The sequence below is a fragment of the Bidens hawaiensis genome, unplaced genomic scaffold (genome assembly GCF_021521415.1).
Source record: "Bidens hawaiensis isolate Kalapana, Puna unplaced genomic scaffold, B.hawaiensis_p1.1 tig00001032_1, whole genome shotgun sequence".
Lineage (NCBI taxonomy): Eukaryota > Viridiplantae > Streptophyta > Magnoliopsida > Asterales > Asteraceae > Bidens > Bidens hawaiensis.
The window spans coordinates 4,427,737-4,442,906 of NW_027491060.1; the positions used below are offsets into that span (position 1 = coordinate 4,427,737).

The following is a 15,170-nucleotide window of genomic DNA, read 5'->3' on the forward strand; positions in this document are numbered from 1 at the left end:
TGCTTAATAAAAAGTTAACAACTTTTTTTTTACGAAATGATTTTAAATGATTTAAAACATGGGATAATCTTGAAAAATAACAATAGACTTTCACAAATTAACAAATATATACTTTAAAACTTACTAGATATAATATATATCATAAGTTCACTTTCTAATGAAATGGTACCATTAAACTACCCATATATTTATTTATAAGAAAACATTAACTCTAGCCCGTACACACTTAAAATAGTGAAACCAAAAGGCGATTTGTTCAACCCATTTATCTAAACGTGTCCTGTTGCACGGGCTAGTGGATTTAAAAAATGAGTTAAACGGGTTAGTGGATTGACATGTTTAACTATACAGGCTGGTAGGTCGACCTGCTTATCTAAACATGTTAGATATGTCAACCCAAAACCTGATTATTTTTGTGTCTTGTCGGGTTATGTTTCAAGTCATGTCGTAAATTCTCACCCCTATTCTCCCCTAATATTGGGTAACCAAAACATAAACTCTAACGATGAAAATCGCTTATATAATTATATACAACACATTTTCTACAAAATAAATGAAAGATTACTATTTCATTTAAGCAAAAGCATTAGCTTCTATTTCAGAACGTACAAGGCTAGCATAAACACCATCTGAATGATTGGCAATGAGTGTGTCATGTGTTCCATATTCAGACACTTTACCATCTTGGACCACCGCTATAACGGTGGCCTCTCTGATGGTGGAGAGTCGGTGGGCCACTACAATGGTGGTGGTACGTTTGATGATCTTCCTTAGTGCTTCTTGAACCTGCTTCTCGGATTCCAAATCTAGTGCGCTTGTGGCTTCGTCTAGTAATAACACCTTTGATTTCTTAACTATAGCCCTTGCTATTGCTATCCTTTGTTTCTGACCTCCTGATAGTTGAACCCCACTCTCACCAACCTAAAAATGTAATAATCACATTATAACATTTGAAACAGCTTATGTATACATGTGTTCTATGTGTCATGTGTATGCATGAAACCCAAAAAAAGGCAGATTTCCGGATTGGTTTTGCATGTAACTAAGGGGAAAAAAATGAATCAAACAGAATGCATGGATTTTCATTTTTAGTTTTGGATTTTAAATAATTTATAAGAATTTAATAAATACCCAAATATTTTAGCCAAAAATGTATAATGATTAGATAGTTATTATTTAACAAAAAAAAAATTTTTAATCCAAATTCATTATTTTGAACGATTTTTTCGGCCTAAAAACTTTCGTGCCCAGATGGTAAAACCAATAAAACCAAAATCGAACTGAACCCAAACCAAAAAGACCGAAAGCGAATGTTTTCAAAAACTTAGAAACCGACTCATGCACATTATTATAAAGACCCAATATAACCATATTTGGTACAGAACCAACGTGTCATGTTATAGCTACACCACCCAATCTGATTTCACACCATCAAACGACCGTCCACAAAACACTCAGATGACCATTTTGACCAAAAAGTCAAACTTAAAAATTATTGGTTAGAATGGCCGTCTTGCACTCTCGCCAATATCTGGGCAACCGTTCTAACCATAGACGGTCAAACTTTTAAGCATTTTTGGTCAAAACGGCTGTCGGACCTCTATCCGGACGGCTGTCCAAACTATAGACGGTCAAACTTTGAAATTTTTTTGTCAAAACGGCCATCCGACCTCTATCATCCGGCCATTTGAAATAATGAGGGATTAGATGTCAGACGGTGTGTATAGCTGACTCAAGAATCAGTATACAATAACATACCTCAGTTTCATAACCTTGAGGGAGTCCAGAGATGAAACTGTGGATGTGAGCTTCCTTAGCGGCTTCTTCAATCTCTAACCAAGAAGCCTTATGGTTTCCAAATCTTATATTCTCCCGAATCGTGCCCGCAAACAATGCAGGCTCTTGTCCCACCAAAGCCATTTGCAGCCGCAGCCATTTCACATCAAGATCCCTCAAATCCATCCCTCCCATCGAAACTTTCCCACCAGTCGGATCATAAAACCGTTGAGTCAACCATATGACCGTTGACTTCCCGGACCCACTCCCGCCAACCACCGCCACCATGGTCCCACTTTTCACCTTCAAACTGAAGTCCCTCAACACCATCACATCAGACCTTGTAGGATAAGCAAAACTCACCATCTTAAACTCTAAGTCAAACGACTTCGACCGGTCAACCTTTTTCCCTTTCCCACAGATTAACGGATTCCGGTTCAATATTTCGAAAACGGCGGGAATTGCAGAAGATGCCAATGAAGTATCCGGAGCAAGTCCCGCCAACTGACCAACAGAAAACGAACTCAAAACCAATATCAAGAATATTTTATACACATCACCAAATTTAGTGTACTCTTTTGTCACAAGGTAAGCTCCGAAAAACAAAACTAAGGTGTAAGCAGCATACATTGCACCTTGAGATAATCCTAATGAGATTCCGGTAATTTGTGATCTTTTTATAGAAGTTGATTTGGGTTTTAATAAAGATTGCTCAAAAGACCGAACAATCTTTTCTTGTGTTGCAAAAGTTGCTACTGTTCTAATGTTCGATACTGCACCTGAAGCTATAACACTTGCTTTATCATACGAACCATTATCCACCTTCGGACCGATGTTAATAATTAAGCTGAAGTAGCTAGCTCCAAGCGTAAAAGGTGTGACGATAGTAGCCAAAAGGGCCAACCTCCATTCGAGATAAAACGAGACACTGAGACCGACAGCAGCCGAGCTCAAACCCATGAACAAAACCGAGTATCTGTCACCTAGAATGGACCGAAAGCTTGTGCAGTCAATAGACAGTTTTGACACAAGTGACCCGGTTGAGTTCTGGTCGGAGTCAAACCAACCGGGCTCTTGATTTAGTATGGCCCGAAAGAAGGAAGCACGAACCCTTTTGGTGAGCTTAGTGCCGGCCCAACCGCAGAAACCTTGTTGCATTGTCATGGTTAGAATGCACCCCAACCCGAGCCCGACTAATGCCAGACAGAGGTACCCGACATCCTTTTTTAACTTGGATTTGTCAGGGTTGAAGTATACTTTAAGTGCTTGTCCTAAAACTAATGGAAATAGTGACAGAATTGCACCCGCAAACATACCGAAGATGACACCAATTAACAAAAGACCGGCCTCCGGTTTCTGTAACTTCCATACTTGGCTAATCTTGTATGATTTCATTTTGGTTAGTTTTTCGGGTTCTAATTGGTTTACTTCTTGAACGGATTTCATGTACCCCCGAGACACTGATATTTCATATACATGACTTTGTTTCAGAAGATCAAAATGACTAAATGTTTCTTGGTTTATACCCGCTTTACCCTTTTCATAAACGGGATTTGATGTTATTGCTTCGGATGCGAGTTTAATTAAAGAAAAGTAAGCTCCTTGTTGTGCCATGAGCTTATTATGGTCACCTATTTCAACAACTGATCCTTGCTCTAGAACAACGATTGTGTCTGCGTTCTTGACTGTTGCCAGCCTGTGAGCAATGACGATTGTGGTTCTCCCTTTAGAGACTTTGTCGATGGCTTGTTGAACAAGTGACTCTGACGTGGAGTCCAAGGCACTTGTGGGCTCATCTAAGAGAAGTATCTTGGGATCTTTGATCATTGCACGCGCTAATGCAATGCGTTGCTTCTGACCACCTGATAATTGGGTTCCTTTCTCTCCTACCTGTCACATTGTCGTTAACATTTAACACCATATATTATGTAACGATAATAATTGAAACGAAGTGCAGAAATATTGAAAATGTTATGAACCTGCGTGTCATAGCCTTGTGGTAGATCGGTGATGAACTTATGTGCATTTACCGCAATGCACGCATCAATGGCTTCTTTCTTGGTGGCATTCTCTTTTCCCATTAAAATGTTTTCGAGAATTGTGTCGGCAAAGAGGACCGGCTCTTGTCCCACCATCCCCATCTGACTTCTTAGCCATTTCACTTGTAAACTCCTTATATTTTGACCATCCAGCAATACCAACCCTATTATTAATATGAAAAAATACGTATGATGATCCAAAAGCGAAAAATGAATTAGAAAGGTCGAATAAAGAGCATGCATACCCTCACTAGGATCATAGAATCTCTCTAAAAGAGCAAAAATGGTGGATTTACCAGCGCCGCTAGCACCAACAAGTGCTGAAATTCTTTGAGATGGAATCACCAAACTGAGATCATCCAGAATTGGGGCCGAAGGACGAGATGGGTAAGCAAAAGAAACGTTTTTGAGCTCTAATCTCCCTCGTACGCTCTTGGGTTTTCGTCCTGCGGTACTGTAAGGATCAATGGCTGGGATTCTGTCTATAACTTCAAACACTCTACTAGCCGCAACAGTCCCTTGTGCAAACTGAGCAAAGTATGATAGAGATAACGCCAAACCCCTGCATAAAATCGTGTGCAAATTGATCAAAACACAACTTAACACAAGGGGTCATAATTGCAACCTTTACTTATATGGTTAGTTAATTACCTGCCACCAACATTGACACCAAAGAAGCAAGCAATGGCTGCACCACCGGATAATTCATTTCTTGAAACTAAAATCGACCCGTACCAGAAAGCTAGCGCCCATGTTGAGTAAGTAACCATATATATTACACCGATTCCTATTCCCTTTGCAAAACCGAGTTTCTTTCCAACCGGGACTGATTCATCCAATAATGCATCATATCTTGCTGCTAAGTTCTCTTCTGCCACAAACGAAAACACGGTTCGAATTGAACTTATCGCTTGTTCTGCTATGCTACCAGCTTTCTTGTAAGAATTCTGTGTAAAAAAATTATAAAATATTTATCAGAAACAATTTTTTTCTAAAGTTTGTATTTAAAACTGATTATTAACAATCAGTTGATGGTTTTTAGTTTTTACCACTTCTTTTGTAGCAAGGCCGACATAGACTGCCTTATAAGCAACCCCACAGAGCATTGTTAATGGTGTAACAGCAAAAACCGCAAGAGAAACCTTCCAAGATTTTAAGAAACCAACTGTGTAGCCACAGATGAAGGTGAATATGTGATAAATGAAGTGTGTCATCTGCATTTACAGAATTAATTAATTAAACATAACTTACATTAATTAAAGGTAATTATATATGAATTAGTTAATATTAACCTTGTCCCCCATAACTTCTTGAATTTGAGCAACATCACTTGAGATACCATGCATGATATCACTTGTACTAATGTCTGTGTCAAAAAAGCTAACGTCTTGTCTTAAAACCGCCCGTAAATACTTGGTTCTTATTCTATGAGCTGATCGCTCGCCCACTAATCGCCAACAAGCAATCTCTGTACGTTAATCATAATCATAATTATTATTAAAGAAATTATGCATTTAATTAGAATAACTAAGTTTATCGAGCTTACGTAAATAGGCTCCAATTACAACGATTCCTGCTAATCCCGCCATTAGCACGCATACCTGAGGCCATATCATAATTAAATAAGATTTATAGAAGCTAACCAGATTCTATTAAATTTCAGTAACATGAGTAAATAATTACCTTTCTAACATCTTTTATCATCTGATCCTTGTCTTTGTCTAGAGCAATTTTATTGACAAAATCTCCAAAAAGATAAGAGTACCATGGTAGAGATCCTCCGTTTATCAAAGCACCGAAACAACCAATTATTATAAGAAAAATATCCAACTTTGTTGAATACTTAAACAAACCAAAAATCCCTATGCTTTTTCGCGGTGCAACTTCATCTTCATCTTCGTCGTCATAATCGTCTCCCTCCATCACATAACTCTGTAGATACTGAGGCGTGCGTCTATAATTATCATTATTATAAAAATCATCATAGTTGTGAATGAAATCATGATGATCATAACTTCTTAAGGAAATCCCATGAACAGGACTGTTATCAGCATCAACATAAGCACGTGAAACCGAAAACCATCGAGGATCTTGTTTATTTATATCCTTTATATCATAATCATCAACGCTATCATCTAACAAATGGTCGGTTTTTTTAGTATTTAAAGTTCCCATTCCTGCAAAAGTAGGTGATTTCGTGTAACCACCAATGAACGAACTACTATGCGGTTGAGGACTAGCTTCATGGCTTTGCAGCTCGATTCTACCGGGAGACAAAGCGCTTGAATATTCATAATACGGATTAGTAAAGTTGCGAAAGTTAAGATCACCACTAGATGTACCAGAAACATAATAGTCCTTAGCTGACCGGCGAAACACACGTGGTGAGTTAACGGGAGACGGTGAGGGTGGTGGTCCAGTCCACGGGCTCAATGCAGCACCAAGAGGACTACTGGCTCGGTTGTCTTGCAAGCTGGTGGGCTCAAGCTGCCATGAGATCTCGGCTTGCCATGATCGGTCATTGTCCGAGGCAAAAGGGGTAGTTGGTGGTACACGTCTGTAACGGGTTCGCTGTGAAGTTGGGAATGGGTACGTTTGCGGGCTGGAGAAGGAGAGAGTCGGTGATTGTGACGGTGTTGTGTAATGTGGGCGGTGACTGGCGGGTGAGCGACGGTGGTGATCCATTTCGAAGAAAGATTCGGCCATGGAAGAATTTAGAGTTTGCTGACATGCAGAATGCAGTGAAGAACAGAAGTTGTTCAGTCTTTTTCTTGGCTTCTGTTCTTGTTTTATTTATTTCAAGAATGGTCAACTATTCTTGTGATAGATTTTATTAAAAAGTCATATTTTTTGCCGGCGTTCATGGAAGGTATTATTTGGCATATTTCCTTTAGTATTATTTGACATATTTCCTTTAGTATATATCACTGTGGATTCATTTTTCTGGACATGAATATGGTAATGCCTGGCCAGCCTCAATTACAAAAGTGAGATGCAAAAACATGGAATAAGATACAACTTCTGATACACGATGTACAAGTCATCCTCTCTATTGTGACAAGTAGCTCCAAAATTAAATAAAAAACAACCACAAAAGTCAAAAGCTGAGGTCAAGATCACCAAAATTGGTGATTCTCAGCAATATGCCAAATGGCATTCTTTTAACTCTAATGGCCATTTGACTTTGATAAAGTCCTTAAAACTAATCAAGCAATATGCAAACTGAAAGCAGTTTCCCTAATTTTTTTCAATCACAATAGGTTCTTCATTCTTGTGTACCACCTCAATTTATTAAAAAACATAAAATAAAATAATAATTAATACCAACAAATAATATTATAACAAACCATTTGTTCTACTGCAGGCTTACTCTGCAATTCTTTAACCATAAGAATTTAGTATTAACAAATAAAAATACTAATGATTTATAAAACCATAAGTGTTTAAATAAATATTTAGAGTATTATAACATGCAGAGCCGGCAGAGGCATGCTTGTATAATTTGTAAACCAACAATTATGCAAATATCTTGTATAACGGGGTTTTTCAATTAGAAGTGTGACACAGATAGTAGCATCCACTTGATGACAAAATTTCAAGCTATGGCCAATGAATATGCAAGTACAGGCTTATTCTACTGCTTTTGATACATAAAATTTCAGTCTTTTTATAAATGAACTCTACCCTTATTTTATAATATTACTAATTCTAATGTGGTTTTGGTTTGTAACCATCAACAGCAAAGTTTCTAGTGGCAGCAGGGAGGGCCAACCGCAGTCCATCAAGTTCAGGTTTAGCAATTACTTGACAGCCCAAACGTGACCTGTATAAAACAGATAGTTTATGAGATCCTGATTAAATGCAAAGTTTATTTCTATTAGTACAGTTTGCCATATGTAAAATAACTCACGTTTCTGTGAGCCCAAAAGCAAGATCTAGCATGTCATTTTCCTCATCCGTTGGGTCCTCAAGTTTATTGTACTGCTCCACATCCTAATCAATGTCAATAATACTAAGTTAAACTTTCAAATTATTATATGCCAACTAAGAAATACTTTTATTTCAAAGTAGTCATTTTGGCATACCATCACAATCACGTGACACGTGGAACAAGCAAGTGATCCTTCACATGCTCCTGTAGTTAAATTCAAACACAAAGGCTCAAAAAAATTGGATAACAAGAAATATTAAAAATTGGAGAAAAACGTGAGTTGACGTATTTACCCTCGAGCTCTATGTCATTTTGATGGGCTGCTTCCAACATTGACATTCCCATGGGGACCTTGATTTGGGTCTCCTCTCCATCTTTGTCTACAAATGTCACAGAGATCCTGAAGACTTGCAAAAGGTTAATTAAATAAGAGGGCTTCGGGGACATAGTCCATTTTATTCATATGACTTTTCCTAAGTTATAATTTTCCTTTTCACCAAACTAGTTTCCATTTTATTAACAAAGCATACTAAGACAGAATAATAGTAATAACAATAATAATAATAATATGAAAATTTTACTTACTTTTCCTTTTCTTCATTCCCTTCATCTGCACTGCTAGTAGCTGTAGTAGAGAATAACTCACCACCCTAACAAAAATGATTCGAGTTAAGTGTAATGGAGAAACATCAACTCAAGTTCACACGCTAAAACAGTTATTAGAAGTAAACAAAACAGCGGCAGACTTTTGAATAACTGACACGAGTAGAGACTGGCTCAGCATCAACTATATGTAAGTTAAGAGCTAACAAAAAGTGGATGTAATAACATGTGCAAATGAGATAATATGTTTTGACGTACTTCCATCCAAGTCATCTAGTTTTAACTCAAACTACACTACATTAGAACAAGCTATAACCGCATAACGTATTGGTGGAAAGCAAATGCTTCGTTGTTAATATCCTTACGTTTTGCAAATCTGAGCTCATTTAACAGTACTAATCACAAGAATATAATAAAGCACGGAACCAACAATACGTAATACATAAATGAAGCTTGCACAGAAAAGTATATACTAAAAACGAACCAACGGAAAAGGATTCTATGCTACCTGAAAATACGGTTTCCTTGGTATAATCGTTGCCGGTGCTGCTAATCTTGAAAAGTGAGAAACTGGAGACAATCGGAAAACAGTTACGATTCAATAATGTTTTCACTTTGAAACAGAATATGTGAAATGAGAAAAAGCAACCTCTGGATAAGCCTTTGATAGCCTGAGCTCCAAGTTGCAAAGACTTGGAAGCGAACATGATAAGATGTTTTCGGGGACCCGGAAACCTTTAAAATGAATAAGCCAATTCCAAATATATTAGAAATTAGAAATTCAGAAACAAATTAACAATCTTTGTTATGTTCAAGACTACACATTTGTTGTGAGGTTTGTTCTCAGAGACATTTAAGCGAACACATTGTGGGCATGGAAAATACAAAGACTTTTAAGTGGAGAGATCTAACAAGTAACAATCCAGGTGAATTCAAGTGAAAGAATTTTCAAACCGCTCACTGAGGTAACCATAAAAAACAGTAAATCACACATTAACAAAAAACTCTATATGGTAATGAAAGAACGAACCTATAACTGCTATATATATTCGACAATAATCAGCGATAGAGTTGGTTCAAATACAAAAGAAGGAACTGATGATGAGGTTGGTTGGTGTTGAATTAGAGTCGAGAGAGGTGCAGGGGTTTGTTTGGGTAGAACCGACCTAAAGTTAATAGAAAAAACGCCTAATCTTTCTTGACGGCGTTTGTTCCAGAGAAAAAGAAAATATATTATTAATATACAAAAAATGAGAAAAATGGAGATGCAAGGTATCGAACCCCGTACCTCTCGCATGCAAAGCGAGCGCTCTACCATGTGAGCTACATCCCCTGATACTTTATATAAACGTATTACCATTAGATAAAATAAAATAATTATTATATTCTATAGATAATGACATATTGTTACGAGTATGTTAGGAAATGTGTTCTAGTTGGGTTAGTTAAAGCGTCACGTGTCTACCATGAAAGAATTGAGCTTTAACTAACTCATTATTTAACAAATGTATTGTAGTTTAATTAAATATTAAGGGAAACAAGAGAAACAAAAAATATATATGATTGACTGAAATGTAGTGGACCTCACCTTTTTTTAAGTTTTTACACAAAAACACATTAATATGGCCTTCATAACTCCAGACCCTTAACACAACGGTGTCAAGGGCTAGCCATGTAGGCATAGTGCCTGCCCACAACGACCCACCGTAATATTAATATAGCTAGTTGTTATGCATAAGGTGGTTTGGATTTTGGAATAATACTCTTTATTCCATCAAACATATGTTTAAATTCAACATATTTAACTCTTATTTCGAGCATCACATGTCCTCAATATTTCAAGTATAACCTTTCTTTTGAGGAGCAAGAAAAGTTGTTGGAATTCTATCAAAGAATCTCAGGAGCCGAGATACATGCCAGATTCAATATTGTATACACCCTGTGACCTATGTTGAGATATTCATAGTAAATTTTTGAAGTTCTTGTATGCATTCTCCTATTATCCATTTACATGAAATTTAGCTTAGTGTCTGGTCCTTCTCGTAACGACCAATAATGCTCTTTATCTATTTTGAGATCATGAACTTTTTTTGTTTGTTTGAGTTATCAAGATGTCACATGTTATTATTCTCACTCAAACATGTTTAAATGTGAAGTTCTATATCGTATACACCATTAAGATTTGAGATGGGAATTTTATTATGGACACCACCTCTCATAAGTCATATCCCTTTAATAATTCCCACCCTTGAACTCATCATCTTTGAAAAGGTCCCAATGACACAATAGATATATAACACCAACCCACGTACCAACCTACGTTGTAAGTTTTAAGCTCTAGGATTTCACAAATTTATTTTTGATTGTCCGAGTTAAAGCTTTTTAACATGTCACATGTTTCAGAATTACTTATACCAAAGCATACTTTAATGTGGAGTTATCGTGTTATCTACATCTAACGCACTAAAAGGCATTTGTGGTATCTGAGGTGATGTCAATATTTCTTATAAACACGACACAATTTTTTTTTCATGGCAGATATGATATTCACTAGAGTTTTACAATCACCCCATAATCCATATGACATAATCCATATGAATCCATCGTCCTAACCGTTTTTGATTACCCGACGTCCCTATTGTTGCAACTGCTACCATTTAAAAATGATTTTTTTCTCATTCACAGTCAATGCGCCAATAAATTTGTGGTTGCACTTGAGTTGAAACTCGGTAGTGAACACACCTAAATCAACACAACAGGTGTCGACGTAAGAGTTATTTATCAACATGGGAGGAAGAGGTGCAGATAATAAATGATCATGTGACGGCGGCGGTGACCATAACGGAGCCGGATTTACAACGTTCTAAGTTTGGTAAAAGTTATACTTCCGACTTTGCGGAAAATAACTAACGGTTTAAGTTACATAATGTTCATGAATATATCAACCCATGGAGATTAATGTGAACAAGTAACGAACAATAGAAAAAGCATCAGGGACTGATTTTTTTTTTAACACTCTTCATCATGTTTAAAATATAATCTTAAACCCATCTCTTCTTTAGCAGCTACAAAAGAGCTTCGTATTTATAGTACGTGGGTACATCTTTAGTAACAATTTTTCGTGTTTTAAAGAAGGTATGTGAAGAGGTAGGTTCCCGCAAAGCCCAGTTTGACCCGCAAGACACACATTGAAGAGGTACGTCTGCGCAAAGACCAACTGGTTCCGCAGGACCCACCATGCTCAGAGAGATGAAGACCTTACACGCAGTAAGCCAGCTGTTCCCGCAGGAAAGCCTCCCTTGGTACAGTACCCTGCCTGTTCCCGCAGCTATGGGTACAAGCCAAAAAGGAAGGCTACCCGCACTAACAGTAAAGCTACACGCATAAGGCACTAACTCTTATACTTCAGTAATGTCACGAAAAAGGAATTAGCAGGGCGGGAATATTCCCGCCCAAAAGAGCCAGTCCGTACGCTTCTGGAAGATCTTTTGTACTATACCTGCCAAGGTATGGACAAAATAGACAAAATCTGACCAAAACAGCCCATAAATCAATCACAGGGTGACAGCTCACCGACAATAGTACGAGGAGGAGCACGCTCCAGTACAAAATGTCACTATCAGCCGCTGCCTGCCCACCAACTCCCATCGTGGCACGTACATAGCCCGTAGTTGGTGGAAAAGGAATATTATACAGCTGGCCGTACCTGCTTGGAAACCTACCTTCGGCTATAAATACTCCAACACCTTGGAACGGTATGATCCATCTTATCATATCATCTTATCTTCTCTAGCTATTTCTCTCAATATACACTTATATTCAGAGCAATCTAGTCTGATTCTCACGCCGGAGGGTGGTCACAAGGAGGAACCCCCCCTTCTCAGTGACGAGCTCACGGTGTTTGTTTTGCAGGTCGAGAAGAATAACCATCTTTGCCGGACCTAACCCTCGTGGGAAACATCTACTTAACCCTAAGATTATCCGTAATCTGCCAATGCCATTTAGTGTTTCTTCATTGGCGCCATCCGTGCATTAAGCTAGAACTAATTCTTTTTCTCAGTTTTTTCAAACTTCTGGGAAGATGGTTAAGGTTACTCCGATGCCAAGGCCGCCGAGTGACCAAGAGACTCCGGTAACCACAACCCCAGCTACTGGGGGGAACGCCGGTGAATACACGATTTTTACGAACACTACCCCGGCTACCCAAGCCGGGGCAAGTGCAGTAAACAACCCTCCCCTGAGATTCATTTATACCCAGGTGGAGAAGCAACAGACGAGGCTTCCCCGCCAAACACTAGATCAAGTTAAAGCCTGGGCGGAAGCACGTCAGAAAGAATTCCAAGCTGAGTTGGATGAACGTTTACGTTCACTCCAACAGGCCAATGACGAATTCGGAAGCACTCAACAACAGCTCAACATGAGCAATGATTGCGAGTATTCGGAAGATGATTGGGAAGAATCTGACAGTGACGCAAACCCTCGTCATAAGGCGAAAGGGAAGCGTAAAGAAGTAGACTTCTGCTCGAAAAGAAATTTTGGAGAAACTTTCAAGCCAAAGAGCGTGGGGGGAAACCCACGTGACTTCTCCAAAACTTTCAGACCAACTGTTGCAAATGCGGGAACGTCCAAGTTTGCAAAAGACATTGCGGAAGCAATCGCTCCAAAGAGTGCCAAACAGATGTCCAACATAGGCACTTACGATGGCGTATCCGACCCAGACGATCACTTGAACAGATTCATAGCGGGGGCAACCGTCAGTAATTGGACGGAACCCACGTGGTGTTACATGTTCCAAATGACGCTCGTCGGGGCAGTTAGAGCGTGGTTTGATCGTCTACCGGTCCACCACATTTATGATTGGGCAGACTTCCAGCACAAGTTCAGCCAGCACTTCAGTCAACAAAGAAAATATACTGAAGAGCAGTGGACGATCCTCAACTGCGTCCGAGAAGAAGACGAATCTTTGCTAGACTTCGTCACTCGCTTCAACTCAAAGAAGCTAAGTCTAGGTACTATAAGCGAAGATCTTGTTCGCGCCGCTTTCATCCATGGCGCCGAGTACCCAGAGCTTATCCGCACTTTGACGGGTAAAGATGGCATGCCATCCACGTGGGATGCCATCATGACGGCAGCTAAACGCTTTGCCGAGACGGATAAGCAACTGGGTAGAAATCTTCCCCAGAGCACAAATCAAAAAAGAGGAAGCTTGGAATTTGGAAGTCAAGGGTAAACTTTGACACCTCATCCAGCTCTCGCCCTCTATTAGGCGGAAGGGATAACACACACTCGTCCCGGAATCCCAGATGGACGCCACTCACTAAAAGCGTCACCGAGATATTTGCCACCGAGAAACTCCCATGGCCAAAGGCTCCAATAATCCGACAGCGTCATAACGCCGATCAGAGCAAATCATGTGACTTCCACGAGACAAAAGGCCACACCACAGAGGAGAGTACGTCTTTGAAGGATATTGTCGAAATATTCGTCAAGGATGGAAAACTTACACACCTCGTGGCGTCAATCAAGAACGGAGGGAGGAATGATAATCGGTACAAGGGCAACGGACGAAAGCCCGTCGACATCAGCATCCACATGGTTCATGGCAACGTCAGAGGAAGAAAACGACGAACGACACAGCCCAGTGCGTGGAAGGAAGCTGAAGTTCGATTCCCGCGTGTGCCAGGAGGGCCTAACAAAGAAGGCCCCATAGTGATCAAAAGCCAGCTGGGGCACTACATCACCTCCCGCACTCTTGCTGATAACGGCGCTTCGTCAACGGTCATGTATAGGCAGTTCTTCGACAAGCTAGACGACGAAGACAAAGAACGCCTAGAAACGGTTTACGCCTCAATGGAAGGGTTCGATGGCAGCACAAACACCCCCTTGGGTATCTTATCTTTCCCCGTCACTCTCACGGACGGGAAACACTCCCGCACAGAAGACGTGGACTTCGTCGTAATGAGGAAGCCACACCACACATACGACATTCTCTTCAGGAGAGATGGGATGGCAAGATTTAATGTCGTGGTGTCTTCGGTCCATGGCATGATGGGATGGCCAACAGCTGAGGGTGTCGCGATGATCACGGGTATTCCCCAGGTATGCATTGCATCTGTCTCATCTAAACCCAAACCAAAGATGGCTAAATCAACCATTACCGAGCCAGAAGAATGGGCCTTCAATGGCAAAGACCCTGACCAGGCCGTTACCATTGGCCCAACAATCACTGATCCCACACGCACCTTACTCAAACGCTTATTGCAAAAAAATGCTGACATCTTTGCGTGGACACCAGCTGACATGACTGGTGTACCCCGAAGTAAGGCGGAGCATAAGCTCAAATGTGACCCGACTTTTCCGCCAGTCATACAAAAGCGTCGCGTGATGGGTGCGGAGCAGGCTAACGCGTGTAGAACCCAAGTCAAGGAACTCCTTGACGCAGGCATCGTACGCGTTAGTAAATATCAAACATGGGTTGCAAATCCCGTCATGGTACCGAAATCTAACAAACAATGGCGCATGTGCATAGATTTTAAAAACCTAAACAAAGCATGCCCCAAGGATTGTTAACCGTTACCCGAAATTGACCTTAAGGTAGATTCGTTAGCACCGTTTCGCCTTAAATGCTTCCTTGATGCGTATAAAGGGTACCATCAAATCCACATGGCCGTTGACGATCAGGACAAAACCGCATTTCGGACGCTCGATGGCACATTCTGTTATCAAATGATGCCATTCGGACTTAAGAATGTCGGGTACACATACCAACGCCTGATGGACAAAAAGTTCCATGCCCAAATCGGGAGGAACTTGGAAGTTTA

General features: G+C 39.9%; 2 protein-coding genes across 2 annotated transcripts; both read right to left on the bottom strand.

Moving 5' to 3' along the window:
• Nucleotides 1–474: 474 nt before the first annotated feature.
• On the bottom strand, nt 475–6,531 carry LOC143555532 (ABC transporter B family member 19-like). Its single transcript, XM_077045072.1, has 8 exons — nt 5,499–6,531; nt 5,362–5,416; nt 5,108–5,283; nt 4,865–5,029; nt 4,467–4,762; nt 3,756–4,377; nt 1,759–3,666; nt 475–921 (listed from the first exon to the last, which is right to left on the bottom strand). The coding sequence occupies exons 1-8, from the start codon at nt 6,519–6,521 to the stop codon at nt 574–576; spliced, it is 4,593 nt and encodes a 1,530-aa protein (XP_076901187.1). The 5' UTR covers nt 6,522–6,531; the 3' UTR covers nt 475–573.
• A 756-nt stretch (nt 6,532–7,287) lies between these two features.
• On the bottom strand, nt 7,288–9,494 carry LOC143553996 (uncharacterized). Its single transcript, XM_077043869.1, has 8 exons — nt 9,380–9,494; nt 8,999–9,084; nt 8,858–8,919; nt 8,332–8,396; nt 8,040–8,146; nt 7,901–7,950; nt 7,726–7,808; nt 7,288–7,638 (listed from the first exon to the last, which is right to left on the bottom strand). Exons 2-8 carry the CDS (start codon nt 9,054–9,056, stop codon nt 7,524–7,526), a joined length of 540 nt encoding a protein of 179 aa, XP_076899984.1. The 5' UTR covers nt 9,057–9,084; nt 9,380–9,494; the 3' UTR covers nt 7,288–7,523.
• Between the last annotated feature and the right edge of the window lie 5,676 nt (nt 9,495–15,170).